The 20,480-nt window shown below is 43.3% G+C and overlaps 1 protein-coding gene across 2 annotated transcripts in view; it reads left to right on the top strand.

Annotated features, from left to right (window-relative positions):
• The window catches only part of LOC140453196 (olfactomedin-4-like), an 84,738-nt gene that overhangs the window by 11,276 nt on the left and 52,982 nt on the right, over positions 1-20,480 (top strand). The window contains exon 1 of one of the 2 annotated variants that reach the window (XM_072547709.1): positions 3,351-5,755. The exons of the other annotated variant lie outside the window; for it this stretch is intronic. Within the exon in view, the coding sequence (XP_072403810.1) occupies positions 5,744-5,755 (12 nt within the window). The 5' untranslated portion in view covers positions 3,351-5,743. Of the gene's footprint in view, positions 1-3,350; positions 5,756-20,480 lie in introns of those variants that run through there. 2 annotated transcript variants of the gene reach the window in all.

Here is a 20,480-nt window from a genome sequence, read left to right as displayed (position 1 = left end):
ACTTGTTAGGAAGGAAGATGTGTTGGGCATTTTGAAAAACTTGAGGATAGACAAGTCCCCTGGGCCTGACGGGATATATCCTAGGATTATGTGGGAAGCAAGAGAGGAAATTGCAGAGCCGTTGGCAATGATCTTTCCGTCTTCACTGTCAACGGGGTGGTACCAGGGGACTGGAGAGTGGCGAATGTTGTGCCCCTGTTCAAAAAAGGGAATAGGGATAACCCCGGGAATTACAGGCCAGTTTGTCTTACTTCGGTGGTAGGCAAAGTAATGGAAAGGGTACTGAGGGATAGGATTTATGAGTATTTGGAAAGACACTGCTTGATGAGGGACAGCCAGCACGGATTTGTGAGGGATAGGTCTTGCCTTGCAAGTCTTATTGAATTCTTTGAGTAGGTGACTAAGAATGTGGATGAGGGGAGAGCAGTGGATGTAGTGTACGTGGATTTTAGTAAGGCATTTGATAAGGTTCCCCATGGTAGGCTCATGCGGAAAGTCCGGAGGCATGGGATAGAGGGAAATTTGGCCAGTTGGATAGAAAACTGGCTAACCGGTCGAAATCAGAGAGTGGTGGTAGATGGTAAATATTCAGCCTGGAGCCCAGTTACAAGTGAAGTTCCGCAGGGATCAGTTCTAGGTCCTCTGCTGTTTGTAATTTTTATTAATGACTTGGAAGAGGGAGTCAAAGGGTGGGTCAGTAAATTTGCAGATGATACAAAGATTGGTGGAGTTGTGGATAGTGAGGAGGGCTGTTGTCGGCTGCAAAGGGACCTAGATATGATGCAGAGCTGGGCTGAGGAGTGGCAGATGGAGTTCAACCCTGTCAAGTGTGAGGTTTTCCGTTTTAGAAGGACAAATAAGAATGCAGAATACAGGGTTAACGGTAGGGTTCTTAGTAAGGTGGAAGAGCAGAGGGATCTTGGGGTCTATGTTCATAGACCTTTGAAAGTTGCCACTCAGGTGGATAGAGCTTGTAAGAAGGCCTATGGTGTATTAGCGTTCATTAGCAGAGGGATTGAATTCAAGAGTTGTGAAGTGATGTTGCAGCTGTACAGAACCTTGGTTAGGCCACATTTGGAGTACTGTGTGCAGTTCTGGTCGCCTCACTTTCGGAAAGATGTGGAAGCTTTGGAGAGGGCGCAGAGAAAATTTACTAGGATGTTGCCTGGAATGGAGAACAGGTCGTACGAGGATAGGTTGAGAGTACTAGGCCTTTTCTCACTGGAACGGCGAAGGATGAGGGGTAGGATAGAGGTTTATAAGATGATCAGAGGAATAGATAGACAGTCAGAAACGTTTTCCCCCGGTACAACAGAGTGTTACAAAGGGACATAAATTTCAGGTGAAGGGTGGAAGGTATAGGAGGGATGTCAGGGGTAGGTTCTTTACCCAGAGAGTGGTGGGGGGCATGGAATGCGCTGCCTGTGGGAGTGGCAGAGTCAGGATCATTGGTGGCCTTTAAGCGGCATTTGGATAGGTACATGGATGGGTGCTTAAGCTAGGACAAATGTTCGGCACAACATTGTGGGCCGAAGGGCCTGTTCTGTGCTGTATTTTTCTATGTTCTATATCCCAAATCATTGAGCTCCAGGTTGAGAAAAGATGAACTAGCTCCCTTTGCCTGACCCTTTGTTGGTTACAACAATGTTCATTAAAATACAAATACTTTTTTCTGAGACCAAGGCGAAATTCTGTTTTAAAAGGAGCCAATTTAACTTCATTGAATTAACAAAAAGAGGGAATTTATGACTAAACGCAACACGTACACACAGGTCATAGAGATGTACAGCATGGAAACAGACCCATTGGTCCAACCCGTCCATGCCGACCAGATATCCCAACCCAATCTAGTCCTACCTGCCAGCACCTGGCCCATATCCCTCCAAACCCTTCCTATTCATATACCCATCCAAATGCCTCTAAAATGTTGCAATTGTACCAGCCTCCTCCACTTCCCCTGGCAGCTCATTCCATATACGTACCACTCTCTGCGTGAAAAAGTTGCCCCTTAGGTCTCTTAGGCAGAAATAAGCAAAAAGATGTTATGGATCAGCTTTTGAATTATTCATGAAGACCTGGTAACACGATGTGCTCATTATTAGATGGAACATAGTTTTGATATTGGCAGTTGAGCAACTAATTTTCATTATTCATGGTTTTGGACACTAGTAGAATTCTGATGTTGATTTCTTTTGAAAGTAACCAAATTCAAGTATTTGGAGTCAAAGGTAGAAATTGCTGCAGAAATTCAATAGATCTGGTAGCATCTGTAGAAAGAAGGCAGAGTTAACATTTTAATCCAGTGACTCCTCTTCAAAACTGCTGGAAAGGTCAATGAACTCAAAACATTAACTCTGCTTTCCTTCCACAGATGCTAACAGACCTGCTAATTTCTCCAGCAATTTCTGTTTTTGTTTCAGTTCTACACGTTCGCAATTCCCTGTTTTATTTCAGTTTTCAGAGTTTTCTGTTTGTTTCCCTGCAGTACCGCAATGTTTAAAATGGCTGTTCTCAAAGCTTTGGCCCTAACAACACACTAGTCCATACAGTAGGATGTCCAGTCAATAATGTACATAGATTAGTGTTGCAGTCAGTTTTGACCCCTTTTCTTTGAACATTTTTGGATGGTAAAACAGATATCTGCAAAAGATGGCTTTCTCTGTTGAGAGGAGTGATAGCCCTCTCATCCTTCCATGTTAGATTTCTCCCTGTTTGAAATTTCCCTGATACTTTGCAGATACAACCTTCTATGGGCTCCACACAAAACCTTCCCAGTCACTGAATTCACATCTGCAATTTTTTTCTTTAGCAGTTTTTTTTTAAACAAAAGCACATTTTGAAATTAAAGGTAAAAAATGTCTATAAACACTGGGTTTCTGATCCATTATCAAAACACTTCCTCCACTGGATGATTGAAATAGCTCTATGCTAATTGCATTTGAATGGAAAAGAGTAAAAAAAATTAACATAAAGCAAGAGACACACTCGTTCACACATACATACGCAAATGTTTTGCGTTTTTCCTCTAGTCTTGATGAACTAGATTTTCAGTTCTAACCAGACTTTTAAAATCTGGACACAATATTTGCAATCACATTCAATTTCCTGACAATGTGGTTGATAGTTCAGAAGTAGAAGTAAAATTGCCATGGTCTTATCAGATCATAGGACTCCTCTCATTAGTCCATGGCGGTGGTTTAATCTGAGGATCATCATACCTCAGAGAGAGGAGATGTTGAGAAGGAGAGTGCTTTATGAAAACTTCAGTGTTATGGACCAGGCCAGACCTCCTCAAATATTTCAAGAAGGTAGCTTAGACCCTAACGATTCTAATTGTTTTGGGCATGTGTAAAGTGGATATTCCAGCAGTATTACAGCTATTCAAAACCCCTCAGCCTTAAATAAAACAAAATTTATTTACAGAGTAGCAAATGAAATGCAAACGAAAGAGAACAGAATACAATATAACCTAACCTATCCGAAAACCCAACAGACTCTCCCAAATTAATGACGCTATTCCAAATTCGTACTACAATCCTCATAAAAACCTCTTGGCAAAAAACGTGTAATCAAGCACAGGGTCTTGCAGGAGAGAGAAATGGGAGAGAGATTCAGCATGGAACACCTTCCATGTAGGTGTTTCTTTAAGATTGCCTGCTAACAACTGACCAGTAGCTCTGAACAGCCAGACTGCTAAAAACCCAAACCAAGACCAGAGAAAAGCCGAGCAAAGACAACTGGTCGCTCCCCTTTCATTGTATAAGTGTTTGTTTTAACTTGAAAGCCTTTTGCATGAGGCAGTATGTGTTAGCTATAATCAAATTGGCCCTAAAACCTATCCCAAACCAGACACATCGGACTTTAAACTAGGGAAAGGGAAAACAACAGGAAGTATGATGGTAAATAAAAAGGTAAGCAGCAGGTTAGCATGTGTGCAGGAGTGTTTAACTTCAAGGCAGACTGTGAAAGAAATAAAAAGAAAGGATAACTCAGGAGATATTATCAGAGATATTGGAAATCATGATGGTAAGAAAGCTAGCGGAAGAACACTTTACCTGAATGCTTGTAGCATTCATAACAAGTTTGATGATAATGGCACAAATCATCACGAATGAATATGATTTAGTGGCCATTACAGGGACATGGTTACAGGATGGTCACAACCCCTATCTAGGGGTAAGATAAGGGAGGTTGTGTAGCTCTGATATTCAAGGATGACATCAGGGCAGTGCTGAGAGATGATATAGGTTCTATGGAGGATAAGGTTGAATCCATTTGGGTGGAAATTAGAAATTCTAAGAAGAAAAAGTCACTGATAGCGTAGTCTATAGGCCATCAAATAATAACACGAGATTGGGTGGGCACTAAACAAAGAAATAACTAATGCCCGTAAAAATGGTATGGCAATTATCAAGGGGGATTTTAATGTATATGTCAATTGGTTGAACCAGTTTGGTCAGGGTAGCCTTCAGGAAGAGTTCATTGAGTCTATCCTTGATAGTTTTCTGAAACAGTATGTAATGGAGCCGACAAGGGAGCAAGCTATTCCTAGATCTCGTCAGGAATAATTAATGACCTCACAGTTAGGGATCCTCTTGGAAGGAGTGATCACAGTATGGTTGAATTTAGAATACAGATGGAGACTGTGAAGATAAAATCCAATACCAGGGTCCTGTGCTTAAACAAGAGAGACTACAATAGAATTAGGGAGGACTTCGCAAAAGTATCCCGGAAACAAAGATTTTATGGTGGGACAGTTGACGAGCAATAGAGGACTTTCAAAGCAATTTTTCAAAGTGCTCAGCAAAAGTATATTCCGGTGAAAAGGAAGGACTGTAAGAAAAGGGGTAATCTGCCATAGGTGTCTAAAGAAATAAGGGACGCTATCAAATTTAAAGAGAAAGCATACAAAGTGGCCAAAAACAGCATGAAACTAGAAGATTGGGAAAAATTTAAAAGTCTACAGAAAGCCACAAGAACAGCCATAAAGAAAATGAAGAGAGAACATGAGAAAAAAACTAGCACAGAACATAAAGTCAGTTCGGAAAAGGTTCTATAAATACATAAAATAAAAAAGAATGGCTAAAGTAAATGTCAGTTCCTTATATGATGAGAAGGGGCATTTAGTTACTGGATGAAATGGCTGAGGCATTGAACAGGTATTTTGTATCAGTTTTCACAGTGGAGGACACTAATAACATGCCAGTAATTGACGAAGGTAGATGAGAACCTGGAAACAATCATTATTACAGAATAGGTAGTATTGGGCAAGATAAGGGAGCTAAGGAGAGACAAGTCTCCTGGCCCTGATGGAATGCATCGCAGGGTACTAAAAGAGATGGCGGAAGAGATAGAAAGTGTACTGATGGTAATCTTCCAAAATTCACTGGACTCTGGAGCAGTCCCAGCAGATTGGAAAAAGGCAAATATGACACCACTGTTTAATAAGGGAGGTAGACAAAAGATGGGGAATTATAGACTGGTTAGCTTAAGCTCTGCAGTGGGGAAGATGCTTGAATCTATTATCAAGGAAGAAATAGCGAGGCATCGAGATAGAAATTGTCCTGTTGGGCAGACGTAGCATGGGTTCATGAAGAGCAGGTCATGCTTAAAAAATCTTTTGGAATTCTAGGAATTACAAGTAAGATGGACAACGGGGACCCAGTGGATGTGGTTTATCTAGATTTCCAAAAGGCCTTTGACAAGGTGCTACACAAGAGGCTGCTGCATAAGATAAGGATGCATGGCATTACAGGTAAAGTATTTGCATGGATAGAGGATTGGTTGACTAACAGGATCCAATGAGTACTATTCTGGCTATCAGTGACTAGTGGTGTATCTTAGGGATCGGTGTTGGGACCACAATTATTTACAATTTATATAGGTGATTTGGAGTTGGAGACCATGTGTAGTGTGTCAAAGTTTGCAGATGATACTGAGATCAATGGCAAAGTATGAAACTTAGCAGAGGAACATAGATACTTTGAGTGAGTATGCAAAGGTCTGGCAGCTGGAATACAATGTTAATAAATGTGAAATCATCTATTTTGGTAGGAGTAACAGTCAAAAGGATTTTACTTGAATGGTAAAAAGTTGCATTGTGCTGCTATGCAGAGGGACCTGGGTGTTCTTGTGCATGAATCGGAGAAAGTTGGTCTGCAGATATAATAAGTAATTAGGAAGGCAAATGGAATTTTGTTCTTCACTTCTAAAGGGATTGTGTTTAATAATAAGGTTATTTCTCACATTTTATTTGCAGCTGTACAGGGTGCTGGTGAGGTCCCACCTGGAGTACTGCGTGCAGTTTTGGTCTCCTTACTTGAGAAAGGATATACTGGCACTGAAGGGGGTTCACAGGAAGTTCACTGAGTTGATTCCAGAGTTGAGGGGGTTGGCTTATGAGGAGATACTGAGTAGACTGGGATTATATTCATTGGAATTCAGAAGAATGAGGAAGTATCTTATAGAAACACATAAAATTATGAAGGGAATAAATAAGATGGATGTAGAGTGGATATTTCCACTGGCAGGTGAAACTAGGACAGAAGTGCATAACCTCTAGATTAGGGGGAGCAGATTTAGGAGTGAATTGAGAAGGAACTTCTTCACCCAGTGGGTTGTAAAACTATGGAATTCCTTGCCCAGTGAGGTAGTTGATGCTACTTCAGTAAACATTTTTAAAGCAAAGGTTTTTTTAACAATAAACAAATTTGGGGATAAACAAAAATGAGAGCGCATGTAAGTGACTCTGAGTACACAAAAAAAATCAGCCATGATTTATTGAATGGCGGAGCAGGCTCGAAGGGCCAGACAGCTTACTCCTGATGTTCTTATGTTCTTATCATTTACAACCTCTCTCAAGGAAAAAACAAGGACAGAACAACTTTGTCAAAGGAGCAGCTTCGACGCACTCAGCCAGTGCAGGAATTTAAGTGGTACAGTTGATGGAACAAACTCTAAAGGAATAACCTTATGTCTTAAACTTAGAAATTAACAGTGTTCAGTATAAACTGTGGCTGAAGTGGCGCTCTTCCTCCAGCCATCGTGTTGCTATGGTCTGGCGATGGAGGAGTCCAAGGACCTGTATGTCCTTGGTGGAGTGGGAGGGGGAGTTGAAGTGTTGAGCCATGGGATGGTTGGGTTGGTTGGTCCGGGTATCCTAGAGGTGTTCTCTGAAACGTTCCGCAAGTAGGCGGCCTGTCTCCCCAATATAGAGGAGGCCACATTGGGTGCAGCGGATGCAGTAAATGATGTGTGTGGAGGTGCAGGTGAATTTGTGGCGGATATGGAAGGATCCCTTGGGGCCTTGGAGGGAAATAAGGGGGGAGGTGTGGGCGCAAGTTTTGCATTTTTTGTGGTTGCAGGGGAAGGTGCCGGGAGTGGAGGTAGGGTTGGTAGGGCGTGTGGACCTGACGAGGGAGTCACGGAGGGAGTGGTCTTTTTGGAACGCTGATGGGGAGGGAAATATATCCCTGGTGGTGGAGTCTGTTTGGAGGTGGCGGAAATGAAGACAGATGATACGATGTATATGGAGGTTGGTGGGGTGGTAGGTGAGGACCAGTGGGGTTCTGTCCTGGTGGCGATTGGAGGGGCGGGACTCAAGGGCGGAGGAGCGGGAAGTGGAGGAGATGCGGTGGAGAGCATTGTCAACCACGTCTGGGGGGAAATTGCGATCTTTGAAGAATAAACTGTGGTCACTCTGTACTACTTTTGGTGAATATCTTAGTGTTTGAGAGCAAGGAATAGACTGAGGGTGTTTTTCTCTACAATGGAGTATTGTTTCTGATGTTTATTAATGGAGAAGTACCCTATTGTGTCTCCATCCCAGATTTGTTTTCCTAAAGGGGGCAACCCCTACCCAATGTTGCCCACATCGATGGCGATATTAAATGTTTGATTAAAGTGTGGCGCTACAAGCACAGCCTCATTTGTTATAATCATTGGCACTTCCTCAGACAAGAGGGCATAAACCATTCATAGAGTCATAGAGATGTATAGCATGGAAAATGAGAACTCACTCTGCAGTAAAAAGGACCAATGTTAGACTGTCCATTCTAACTGCTGTGCAACCCACTCAAAAGAGATAAAGAAAGTTTCTCACTCTGCCTCCTCAAATTTGGGAGTAGGAATGAAATGAGAAAGCTGAATTGTCTCCAGTTAAATCTGAGCCAGTGATGTCTTCATGAAAGTCATAAAGTTCCTGCTGCTCAGATTCAACTTAGTTCAATGTCACTTTCCTGCCATTTGTCCTAAAATTCTTTGTTCCTTCCTTGCTCATTCCTCACTTGCCATTTTCTTTACCCCTTTCTCTCTTTCTAACTTTTTCCTCTCTATATATATATCTGTTTATTTTGTTTTAATTTCAGTTACTAAAATTTTGATCTACTGATATTCTTGTCAGTTTCATTGTCCTCAATTTCCACATGTAAACCCTTAGCCATCCCTTTTAAAATTACAGGTTTTCTAGCTTCTAATCCCAAGTCCATTTGTAAATCTTTTAACTATTTGAGGATCAGAACTTCTAAATCCTTTGATTATGCTAGGAATGGGCTAGAATCAAATGCAGACATTTCTACGATCATTATCACTAAAGGTGTAGTGTTGGGCAAGCTAATGGGGCTTACAGGTAGAGAGAGGCTGCTGGCTCTGATCCAAACCAGGGTACTAAAAGCAATGGCGGGGGGAAATAGCAATTGTGCTCGTGATAATTTACTAAAATTCACTGGATTCTGGGCTGGTTCAGGCAGGTTGGAAACCAGCAAAAGTCACATACTGTTTAAAAAAGGTGGGTAGACAAAAGGTGGGTGATTATAGGCCCGTTAACTTCTGTAATGAGGAAAATGCTTGAATCTATCGTCAAGGACAAAATAGTGAGACATCTGGATAGCAATTGTCTCATTGGACAGATGCAGCATGGGTTTATGAAAGACAGATCACATTTAACCCATTTACTGGAATTCTTTGAGGACCTTATGAGTGCGGTGGACAATGTGTATCTGGATTTCCAGAAGGCATTCGATAAGGTGCCGTACAAAAAGCTGCTGCATAAGTTAAAGGTGCATGGCATTATGGGTAATGTATTAGCATGGACAGAAGATTGGTTAACTAACAGAAAGCAAGGGGTGGGGATAAATGAATATTTTCCAGATGGCAATCAGTGGCTAGTGGTGGCCTCAAGGATCAGTGTTGGGGCTGCAGTTGTTTACAATTTACATGGATGATTTTGAGTTGGGTGTAATGTGTCAAAGTTCACAAATGACACTAAAATGAGTAGTAGAGCAAAGTGTACAGAGGACACAGAAAGGACACTGAAAGTCTGCAGAGGATATAGATAAGTTGGCTGGGCTAGGGTTAGGCAGGTGGAATATAATGTTGGAAAATGTGAGGTCATCCATTTTGGTAGGAATAACAGCAAAATGGACTGTTACTTAAATGATGAAAAGTTTCAGCATGCTGCTATGCAGAGCAACCTATGCGTGAATGACAAAAAGTTGATTTGCAGATGCAGCAAGTAATTAAGAAGGCAAATGGCGACTCGGCAAGATGGCAGCAATTCTGTAGAAATGCTGTGGACAGTTCTGCCTAACAGCCAAGGCACATCAGTGTTTTTTACCATCCCTGGCCAACTTATGTGGTGAAAATATTAGTTTAAAACCTTACAGAACACATATTTGTTAATATTTGGGAGTGGGAAGGATGCCAAAGGGAAAAGGAGCAAGCAAACAGCAGCAGGGAGGACACTCCCCTGCAGCACCTACAACACCAGAGACTGCAGCAGCAGCAGCCTCTCCTGAACCCCCCGGGGACCTGACAGACTCACAGGGATTAGCTGCGGTGATGGAGAGACTTACCTTGAAACTTGTGACTGCGATTGAGGAAATCCCTGGAGAGATTCGTGCCCTGATCCAACCTATTGCATCCATGCTGCAGAAGCATGAGCAGGAGATCCAGGGCCTCGGGGAGAGGCTGGAGGAGGTGGAGGGTCAAATTAAAGCCTCGGAAGCTGCAATGGAGGCCTCATCTGGTCGGATCCAGGTGGTGGAGTAAGAGGTGCGGGCCTTGCGAAACCATATTGATGACCTCGAAAATCGAGGTCAGAGGAAAAATCTCTGAATTGTCGGGCTCCCTGAAGGTGAGCAGCCAGTCAGCTTCTTTGAAAACTGGCTGTCGAAGTTTTTGGGCCTTCACATCGAGTCCAGCAGGCTTCACATTGAAAGGGCGTATCGGTTTACAGTGTACAGGTCAGGGCCGGTGCAGCATCCCTGCCCGGTCCTAGTGCACTTCCACTCATATAAGGACAAGCAAAAAGTCATAGAAGCTTCCAGATCCCTGGGAAAAGATCCGCAGGCGCTGATGTACAAGAGGTCAAAAATCATGTTTTTCCAGGATTGTTCAGCAGCTGTAATCTGAAAGAGGAAGTCCTTCAATTAAGTTAAAAAGAGGTTGAGGGACCTGGGCATCCAGTACTCCATGCAGTACTTTGTTTCAGCCACAAGGACTCAGTTTATACATTTGACTTGGCAGATAAGACTAAAAACTTTGTGGACACTTTAAAATAAACGGATTGGCTTGAAGAATATGGTTAATGTTTGTTCTCTTTTCTAATTTTCCCCATGTTATCCCTTTTTTTATTCCTTTCTTTCTCCTTAATAATTTCCTTTTTGGAAAGGGGGGAAAACACCTTGGAATAAGTTGTTTCTTTTTTTTAATAACTGGATATTCTGATGGGAAATTTTGTGAATGTTCTTTGTTGTCTCTCTCCCTTTTGTTTGTTTGTTCTGCTTTTCTTTTAGTCACCAGTATGGTGACATGAAGCAGGGATGGGTGGAGTGCTCATCCTGACTTTGTTTTTTTTTCTGTTGATTTAAGGATCATCTTGTTTTTTTTCTGGCCTAAGGCTGGGGCACAGTCCGGGTTTGAAGGAGCTGTGAAGGAGGGGATGGGTAGGGTGAGTGCCCCCTATGGGCAGGGGGAAGAGTCTTCCATTCAAGGTTCTATAGTTGGTTTTCTTTGTAGTTTTTTGGTAGTAATAGTTGTTTATAGTTATGATAAAGTAGTTTTTGTATATATAGTTTCTCGATTCTATGAGTCTTTATTTACTTATGCTCAGCGCTTTGTAAGCAGAGTTCTCCCTCCGAGGGGTTCAAGGGTGTCTGAAAGGGGATATGGCTAAGTGTCTTATTAAATGGCGCACCTGGAACATTAAGGGAAGTCGTTCACCTGTTAAAAGGAAAAAAGTGCTTTCTAGCCTTAAGAGGGAAAGGGTTGATATCGCTTTGTTGCAGGAAACCCATCTTGATGATAGGAAACAGCTGAAATTACAACAGGGAGGTTATGACCGGGTATTCTTTTCATCCTTTACTACTAAAAGTAGGGGAGTAGTGGTACTTATCCTGAAAAATCTTCCATTTGCATTATTAGAGCAGGTGAAAGATGAGCAGGGACGGTTTGTGATACTTAAAGCCCTGATACATGGGGAGGAATATGGCATTTTAAACGTCTACTGTCCTCCGGCGCATCCCCTCAAATTTTTGATTAGTGCTTTCTCTAAGTTGAGTGCTTTTGGAACATGGCACATTATTATTATGGGGAGGATTTTAATTGTCTTTTGGATCTGACAGTGGACAGGATGCCTTGTGGGCTCCCAACTATTTCTTCGCAGGCCAAGCAGGTAGTTGACTTATGTGAGGAGTTGGGGCTGGTGGATATTTGGAGATGTCTTCACCCTACCAGCAGGGATTTCACCTTTTTTTCAAATCCACATAAATGTCACATTTATTCATAAATGACCTCTTTCTGGCTCCCTCAGCCCTTCTGGATTCGATTATGGGTTGTAAAATTGGGAATATAGCTATCTCTGATCACTCGGCAGTATATTTGGAGGTTAAGGCCAAGAGTGAAGGGCTAGATTTGTGGCGCTGGCGTTTGGATCCTTTTCTCCTTAAGGATTCCAAATTTGTGGAATACTTTTTGAAAGAGTTTCAGGAATTCTTGACTATCAACTCAAGCATGGCTAGTAGGCCGTCCTTGCTATGGGAGACTGCTAAGGCCTTTGCTAGGGGATTAACTATTTCCTATTCGGCTAGCCAGAAACAAAAGAAGGAGGAACAGCAGTGTCTACTTGAGACGCGGTTGAAAGCTGCGGATGCAGCACATTTTGCGCAGCCTTCGGTGACTAAGCTACAGTGGATCACGGCCCTTCGGGCTGCCTTGAACTCAATACTGACACAAAACGCAAAGAAAGAACTTGCTTTTGCTCGACAGAAGCTGTTTGAATATGGGGATAGGCCAGGGAAGTATTTAGCATACCTGACTAGGAAAATGCATGCTCCCCAATCCATCACTGCAATCAGAGACAGCGCCGGGGTCCTTATATACGATGCTAAAAAGATTAATGAGGCTTTTCGGAGCTTTTCCTCTGAATTGTCGGTCTGAAGGTCGCGAAGACAGGAGTGCTAAAATGGAGACCCTTTTTAAGAACCTGGACCTCCCAGGGGTAACCTTGGAACCGGCCTCTCTCCTTAATGCACCCTTGACAGTTGAGGAAATACAGGAGGCAGCTAGGCAACTTCAGAGTGAGAAAGCACCTGGCCCTGACGGTTTTCCGGGTGAGTTTTATAAGGAGTTTATCGGGATTCTGTCAGGGCCGATGTTGGAGATGTACAATCACTCCTATATGCATGAACGCCTACCACCAGCTTTGAAAGAAGCTAATATTTCCTTAATTCATAAGAAGGAGAAGGTTCCTGAGGATTGTGCCTCATACAGGCCCATCTCTTTACTAAATTCAGACTTCAAGATTCTGTCCAAGATCCTGGCGCTGAGATTGGAAAAGGTGTTGCCCCAGATTATTAGAGGACCAGACATGCTTTATAAGGGGCCGTAGGTCCTCTAATAATATTAGAAGTTTGCTGAATGTGGTCCAAGTTTGTCAGCAACAATCGATTCAGATGTTGGTGATTTCCTTATATACAGAGAAAGCATTTGACCGGGTGGAATGGCCATATCTTTTTTATGTCTTAGAACAGTTCGGGTTGGGTGGAGTCTTTGCTCGGTGGGTTGAAGTTTTATATCGCCACCCTCTGGTCGCAGTCATCACCAACAGGGTGAGGTCTAGGAATTTTAGGATTGGTAGGGGTAATCGGCAAGGCTGCCCCCTCTCACCGTTGTTGTTTACGTTGGTGTTAGAGCCGCTGGCAGAGGCCATTCGTCAGAATGTCCACATAACTGCTCCAGAAGTGGGATCGAGGGCACACAAGATTACACTGTACGCGGATGATGTCCTTCTGATTTTATCGAACCCGATGACCTTCGTACCCCATTTGATACAGTGTATCAATTCATTTGGGGCTATTTCAGGATATAAAATTAACTTTGCAAAATCGGAGGCTATGCCTTTGGGGAACCTTAAGGATGTTCCAGAAGTTGAAGGTGGCACCAAGTTCCCTTTTAAATGGTCATGGACAGGGTTCCAGTACCTAGGCATTTTTATTACCCCCAAGTTTGATCTGTTATTTCGAACTAACTTTGCTCACGTGTTCGACAATATTAGGCGAGATCTCCAGAGATGGGAGGTTCTTCCAATTTCATGGCTGGGCCGAATATCTCTAATTAAGATGAATATTCTTCCTCATTTGCTTTATCCCATGCGTATGCTCCTTATAATGTTTCCCAGGTCAACGCTGCGTTCCTTTGTCTGGCATCGTGGGTGGCCCCTCATCAAACTTACGAAATTACAGTTGCCTCAAGGAGGGGGAGGAGTTGATTTCCCAGACATCAGAAGGTATCAATTGAGTTCCCTGCTGTCCTTTGTCTGCGATTGGGTAGGTAATGATCCACACTCAATATGGCTGGATATTGAGGCCTCCCAAGCAAAGTGCCCTCTTATTAACCTATTATTCATGGATAAGATGAGGACAGTTATGGACCATTGCCAGAACCCCATTGTCATTAGTACAGTCAAGGCATGGGGGGCGATGCATCAGAGTGAGGGTTGTTTATCCAAGACTTTGCCATAGTTGGCATGCCAAGGTTCCGACCAGGGATGATGGACTCAGGGTTCGATCTATGGGCAGCAAGAGAAGTTTCTAGTTTGGGAGACTTGTTTGAGGAGGAGGTTATGATGTCTTTTGAGCAACTGAGCCGTAAATACGGGTTACCCAGCAGAGATCTTTTCCGTTTTTTTCTGGTTAGGGATTTCACCCATAAAAAGACTACGCTTCTCACTAAGCCCTATAAGCCCGATACAGAGAGGTTGTTGCTCCGTTCCACAAGCACCCTTTCGGTCAGTGCCCTCTATCGCCTGCTGGGTGGCAGGGCCTGGCAGGATATTAACCGGTTATGTGAGGTCTGGGAGCAAGAGCTGGGAGTGGAGATCTCTTCTGAAACATGGGAGAACATATAGGAGAATACTCGAAAGATCTCAATCTGTAACAGGACATGCACTATGCAGTTAAAAGTTCTGCACAGGGCACATCTGGCACCAGACCGTCTGACAAAGTTTACAAAAGGGGCATCTTCAGTGTGCCCCAAATGTAAAATAAGTTTAGGTACTCTTACCCATTGCTTCTGAACATGCCACAGGATCCGTGTTTATTGGATTGCTGTTTGGGAGAGATAGGGAGCGTATTGAGGACTGAAGTCAAAGTAGACCCAATATGTCACCTCTTAGGTCTACCGAATTTACCATCTTTAGACGGGCATGGGAAGAAACTATTTAATATTCTTGCATACTGTGCACGGAAGAATATTCTGATGAATTGGGTGTCTGAGAACACGCCGGGCTTGCTGGGATGGCAGAAATTAATTATGGAGCATATTCCCTTGGACGTTTTCACAAACATGGTGCTCCACACAACAGACAATTTTTATAAGACATGGCAGCCCTACTTGAATTATTTGGATATAGATTTATCAGTTATCTTAACTAGGGTATTTGTTTAACCAGGATGATCAGATATGTCAAGCCCTGGGCCCTGGAGGGGGTCGGCCGAGTTAATACGGGTATGTATACAATACTCCCGTTCCTTTGTTTGGGAGCCTTGCGCAGAGCATAACTGTTCTGTATTTTGTGGGCTATTTTTGAGTTTTTTTGCTTTTTTTTGGTGTTGCTTTGCACCGTGTTAGGGTTTGCTTTGTAATATAGAGTAGGTTAGTAGTTAGTAGTTGTATTGCAATTTGTGTTTTTTTCTTTTTATTATACCGATATTTGTGATTTTTTTTTTCAATAATTTTATATGTTTGTAAAGTTAAAAAAAATTGCTAATAAATATATTTACAAGAAAAAAAGGCAAATGGAATATTGTCCTTCAATACTAGAAGGATGGAGTTTAAGAATTGGGAGGTTATGCCGCAGCTGTTAAGGGTGCTGTTAAGGCCACACCTGGAGTAGTGTGAACAGTTTTGTTCTTACTTGAGAAAGGATTTACTGGCATTGGACAGAGTGAAGAGGAGATTCACTACCTTGATTCCAGAATTGAGAGCATTGGCTTATGAGGAGAGATTGAGTAGACTGGGGACTAAACTCATTGAAATTAAGAATAATGAGGGGGAAACTTATAGAAACATATAAAATTAAGGGAATAGATAAAATAGAAGCCAAGAGATTGTTTTCACTGGCAGGTGAAACTATATCTAGAGGGCATTGCCTCAAAATAAGGGAAAGCAGATTTAGGACTGAGTTGAGGAGGAACTTATTCACACAAAGGCTTGTGAATCTGTGAGATTCTCTGCCCTGTGATGCAGTTGAGGCTACCTTACTGAATATGTTTACGGCAAAGATTTTTGAACAGTGAAGGAATAAGGAGTAATGGTGAGCAGGCAGGTAGATGGAGCTGAGGCCAGAAACAGATCACCCATGATCTTATTGAATGGCAGAGCAGGCTCGATAGGCCAAATGGCCTACTCTTGCTTCTATTTCTTATGCTCTTACACTGTAGTAGCATAAACTCAACAAAGTCTTTTGCAGTATTTTTTAAGTTTCAAAGTGACAATTTACCCATTCTAATCCTTTTGTTTTGTCTGTGGATTCAATTTACAACATGAGCCGCCATTTTGTAACACACAGATTCCAGGTGTAGTTACCCAATTTGTTACATTCCCAGAAGGGATACCCCCTCAGTCAGTTGCAATAAGATTGATTAAAAAATTATCCCTTCCCTTGTGGGTGTCTTCCTTCCCACTGCAAATGAACTTCTGCTTTAAAAGGATCCAATATAACCTCCTTGAATTAACAAAAAGAGTGGATTTATTAATTGCTAAACACAAAATGAAAAAAGTTATGCCATACACATGTTCTGAGTAGAATTAAGTGGCAAATCCAACATGATAAAGGTTTTTCAAAAACAACTGCAGCTGCTATTGGATGAAACCTCCTGCGTTGACATTAACAGTTGAGCGTCAATGTTCAAAGTTCTTGGTTTTGCAGTTTGATGGCAATTCTATTGTTCTGATTCTTTTTGACAGTGTCAAGACCAAGTCAGGAAAGTGCACTGATTCTTAATTCTCACTACTCCTGGGGTTGTCACGTTAGTTAACTATTTATTCAAATGACTCAAAGTCCCCAGTTTACTTATATGATAGATACAGGTTAGACAATACACTGTCGAATAATTGTTGCTGGAAAAGGCAGCATCCGAGGAGCTGTAGAGTCGACGTTTCAAGCAGAAGCTCTTCATCAAGAATGAGAGCGTGGCCCAAGGGGGTTGAGAGATAAATGGGAGGGGTGTGGGGCTGGTGGGGAAGGTAGCTGGGAATGCGATAGGTAGATGAAGGTGATAGGTCAGGGAAGAGGGTGGAGCGGATAGATGGGAAGGAAGATGGAGAGGTAGGACCATTCAAGAGGGCGGTGCCGAGTTGCAAGGTTGGATCTGGAATAAGATTGGGAGAGGGGAAATATGGAAACTAGTGAAATCCATATTGATCCCGTGTGGTTGGAGGATCCCAAGGCAGAAGATTTAGGCATTCTTCCTCCAGGCGTCAGGTGGCTAGAATTGGGCAGTGGAGGAGGCCCAGAACTTGCATGTCCTTGGCGGAGTGGGAGGGTTAGTTAAAGTGTTTGGCCACAGAGCGGTGGGATTGTTTAGTCTGTGTGTCCTACAAATGTTCTCTGAAATATTTTGCAAGTTGGTGTTCTGTCTCCCAGTGTAGAGGAGACCACACCAGACACAGTAGATGAGGTGTATGGAAGTACAGGTAAGTCTCTATCAGATGTGGAAGGATCCTTTGGGGTCTTAGATGGAGGTGAAAGGGAAGGTGTGGGTACAGATTTGCACCTCTTGCAGTCGCAGGGGAAGGTGCCAGGAGTGGAAGGTGGGTTGGTGGGGGAGGTGTACCTAACAAAGAAGTCATGGAGGGAATGGTCTCTATGGAATGTAGATAGGGTTGGGGAGGGGTCTGTTTGTAGGTGGCAGAGATCGCAGAGGATGATGCAATGTATCTGGAGGTTGGTAGGGTGGAAGGTGAGGACCAGGGGTGTTCTCTCAGTATTGCGATTGGAGGGGTAGGATTCAAGGGTGGAGGTGCATGAAGTGGAGGAGATGCTCTGGAGGGCATTGTTGACCACGTTGAATTGAATTTATTGTCATGTGTACCGAGGCACAGTGAAAAGCTTTGTCTTGCAAGCAATACAGGCAGATCATAGAGTCAAGTAGCATGGATAAGTAAATAATAGGTAAACAGCGGCAAAAACAAAAACACAGGTACAGGCGAATGTTAAGAGTTTGTGAGTCCAAAAAGTATTCTAACAACATTAGGGTAGAAACTGTTTCAAAACCAGCTGGTGCATGTGTTAAGGCTTCTGTACCTTCTCCCTGATGGTAGAGGTTGTAGAAAAGAAATTGCCAGGGTGGGATTAATCTTTGAGAATGCCATTCCTTGACATTGGGCCTGGTAGATGGATTCTATAGATGGGAGATTGGCCTTTGTGATTGACTGGGACGAGTTCACCACTCTCTGCAACCGTCTCTGACCTTGAATGGTACAGTTGCCATACCAGGTAGTGATACATCCAGACAGAATGCTCTCAGTGGAGCATCTTTAAATGTTGGCAAGGGTATTCACTGTCATGCCAAATTTCCTCAGCTGTCTGAGGAAGAAGAGATGTTGTTGGGTCTTTGTAACCAGTACATTCACATGATGAGTCCAAGAAAGCCTGTTATGGATGACCACTCCCAGGAACTTGACACACTTCCACATTCCACCTGTATGCTGTTCATGTGTAGGGGGGCAGGAGTAACATCCCACCGAAAGTCAATAATGAGTTCCTTGGTTTTTCCGGCATTGAGAGCTAGGTTGTTCTCGATGCACCATTTTTCGAGGTCTTCAACCTCCCGTCTGTCGTCTGTTTTGCCGCCATCTGAGATTCGACCGACTATGGTGGTGTCATCAGCGAACTCGTAAGTGGCATTAGTCTGGTATTTGGCAATGCAGACATGGGTATACAGTGAGTACAGAAAGGGGCTGAGTAAGCAACTCCAGTGTTGAGTGTTAGTGAGTGTCCCCAATCTTCACTGATTATGGCCTGTGCGTCAGAAAACTGAGGATCCAGTTGCAGAGAGTGGAGCTTAGTCTGAGATCACTAAGTTTAATAGTCTCGAGGGGATAAAAGTGCTGAAGGCTGAACTATGAGTCGGATACTTGCCTAGTTCTTCTTGGTGTCAAGGTGTTCTAGGGAGGAGTGAAGGGCAAGTAATATGGCATCTGACGTGGATCTGTTGGTCTGATAGGCGAATTGGAGTTGGTCAAGACGAGTGGGGATGCCTTTCAAAGCATTTCATGACCACTGAAGTTAGGGCCACTGGGCGGTAGTCATTGAGACATGTGCATGAGCCTTAGACCATAAGACATAGAGGTGGAAGTAAGGCCATTTGGCCCATCGAGTCCACTCCACCATTCAATCATGGCTGATGGGCATTTCAACTCCACTTACCCGCATTCTCCCCGTAGCCCTTAATTCCTCGAGACAACAAGAATCTATCAAACTCTGCCTTGAAGACATTTAGCGTCCCAGCCTCCACTGCACTCTGCGGCAGTGAATTCCACAGGCCCACCACTCTCTGGCTGAAGAAATGTCTCTGCATTTCTGTTCTGAATTTACCCCCTCTAATTCTAAGGCTTTGTCCACGGGTCCTAGTCTCCTCACCTAACGGAAACAATTTCCTAGCGTCCACCTTTTCCAAGCCATGTATTATCTTGTACGTCTCTATGAAGTCTCCCCTTAATCTTCGAAACTCCAATGAATACAATCCCAGGATCCTCAGCCGTTCCTCATATGTTAGACCAACCATTCCAGGGATCATCGGTGTGAATCTCCGCTGGACACGTTCCAGTGCCAGTATGTCCTTCCTGAGGTGTGGGGACCAAAACTGGATACAGTACTCCAAATGGGGCCTAACCAGAGCTTTATAAAGTCTCAGTAGCACAACGGTGCTTTTATATTCCAACCCTCTTGAGATAAGTGACAACATTGCATTCGCTTTCTTAATCACAGACTCAACCTGCATGTTGACCTTTAGAGAATCCTCGACTAGCACTCCCAGATCCCTTTGTACTTTGGCTTTACGAATTTTCTCACCATTTAGAAAGTAGTCTGTGCTTTTATTCTTTTTGCCAAAGTGCAAGACCTCGCATTTGTTCACGGTGAATTCCATCAGCCATTTCCTGGACCACTCTCCCAAACTGTCAAGATCCTTCTGTAGCCTCCCCACTTCCTCAGTACTACCTGCCTGTCCACCTAACTTCGTATCATCTGCAAACTTCGCTAGAATGCTCCCAGTCCCTTCATCCAGATCATTAATATATAATGCGAACAGTTGTGGCCCCAACACTGAACCCTGCGGGCAGAATCATCACTTCAGAAGAATCTCTAAAAGTGCTAAATGATGGGAGATATACATTCCTGTCTTGATCCCAATGAACAACTGAGCAAGAAGACCAATCTACAATATGTGTTCTTAAAGAAAAATCATGGTTAGTGGGAGTCAAAGAATCTCTACAGCGTGGAAGCAGGCTATTTGGCCCATCGAGTACACGCTGACCCTCCAAAGAGCATTCCACCCAGACCTACCCTATCCCTGTAACCCTGCAATTCCCATGGCTAATCCACATAGCCTGCACATCCTTGGACATTATGGGCAATTTAGCATGACAATACACCCAACCTGCACATCATTGGACTGTAGGAGGAAACCCATGCAGACACGGAGAGAATGTGCAAACTCCACACAGTCACCTGAGGATGGAGTTGAACCCAGGTCCCTGATGCTGTGAAACAACAGTGCTAACCACCGAGCAACCATGCCAGCTATAGTCCAGAGGCCAGGTCACTTGCCATGACCTGGATCCTAATGATGGTCCTTTAGAAGTTATGAACTTACTGTGTGGACAGCAGGAGGCTGGAAAAACACAGCAAGCCAGGCAGCATCAGGAGGCAGAGAAGTCAATGTTTCAGGTGTAACCTTTCTCAGGACTAGGTGTGGGTG

The sequence above is a fragment of the Chiloscyllium punctatum genome, chromosome 26 (genome assembly GCF_047496795.1).
Source record: "Chiloscyllium punctatum isolate Juve2018m chromosome 26, sChiPun1.3, whole genome shotgun sequence".
NCBI lineage: Eukaryota > Metazoa > Chordata > Chondrichthyes > Orectolobiformes > Hemiscylliidae > Chiloscyllium > Chiloscyllium punctatum.
The sequence above is the reverse complement of the archived record's forward strand: the minus strand, read 5'-3'. Positions and strand labels throughout refer to the sequence as shown.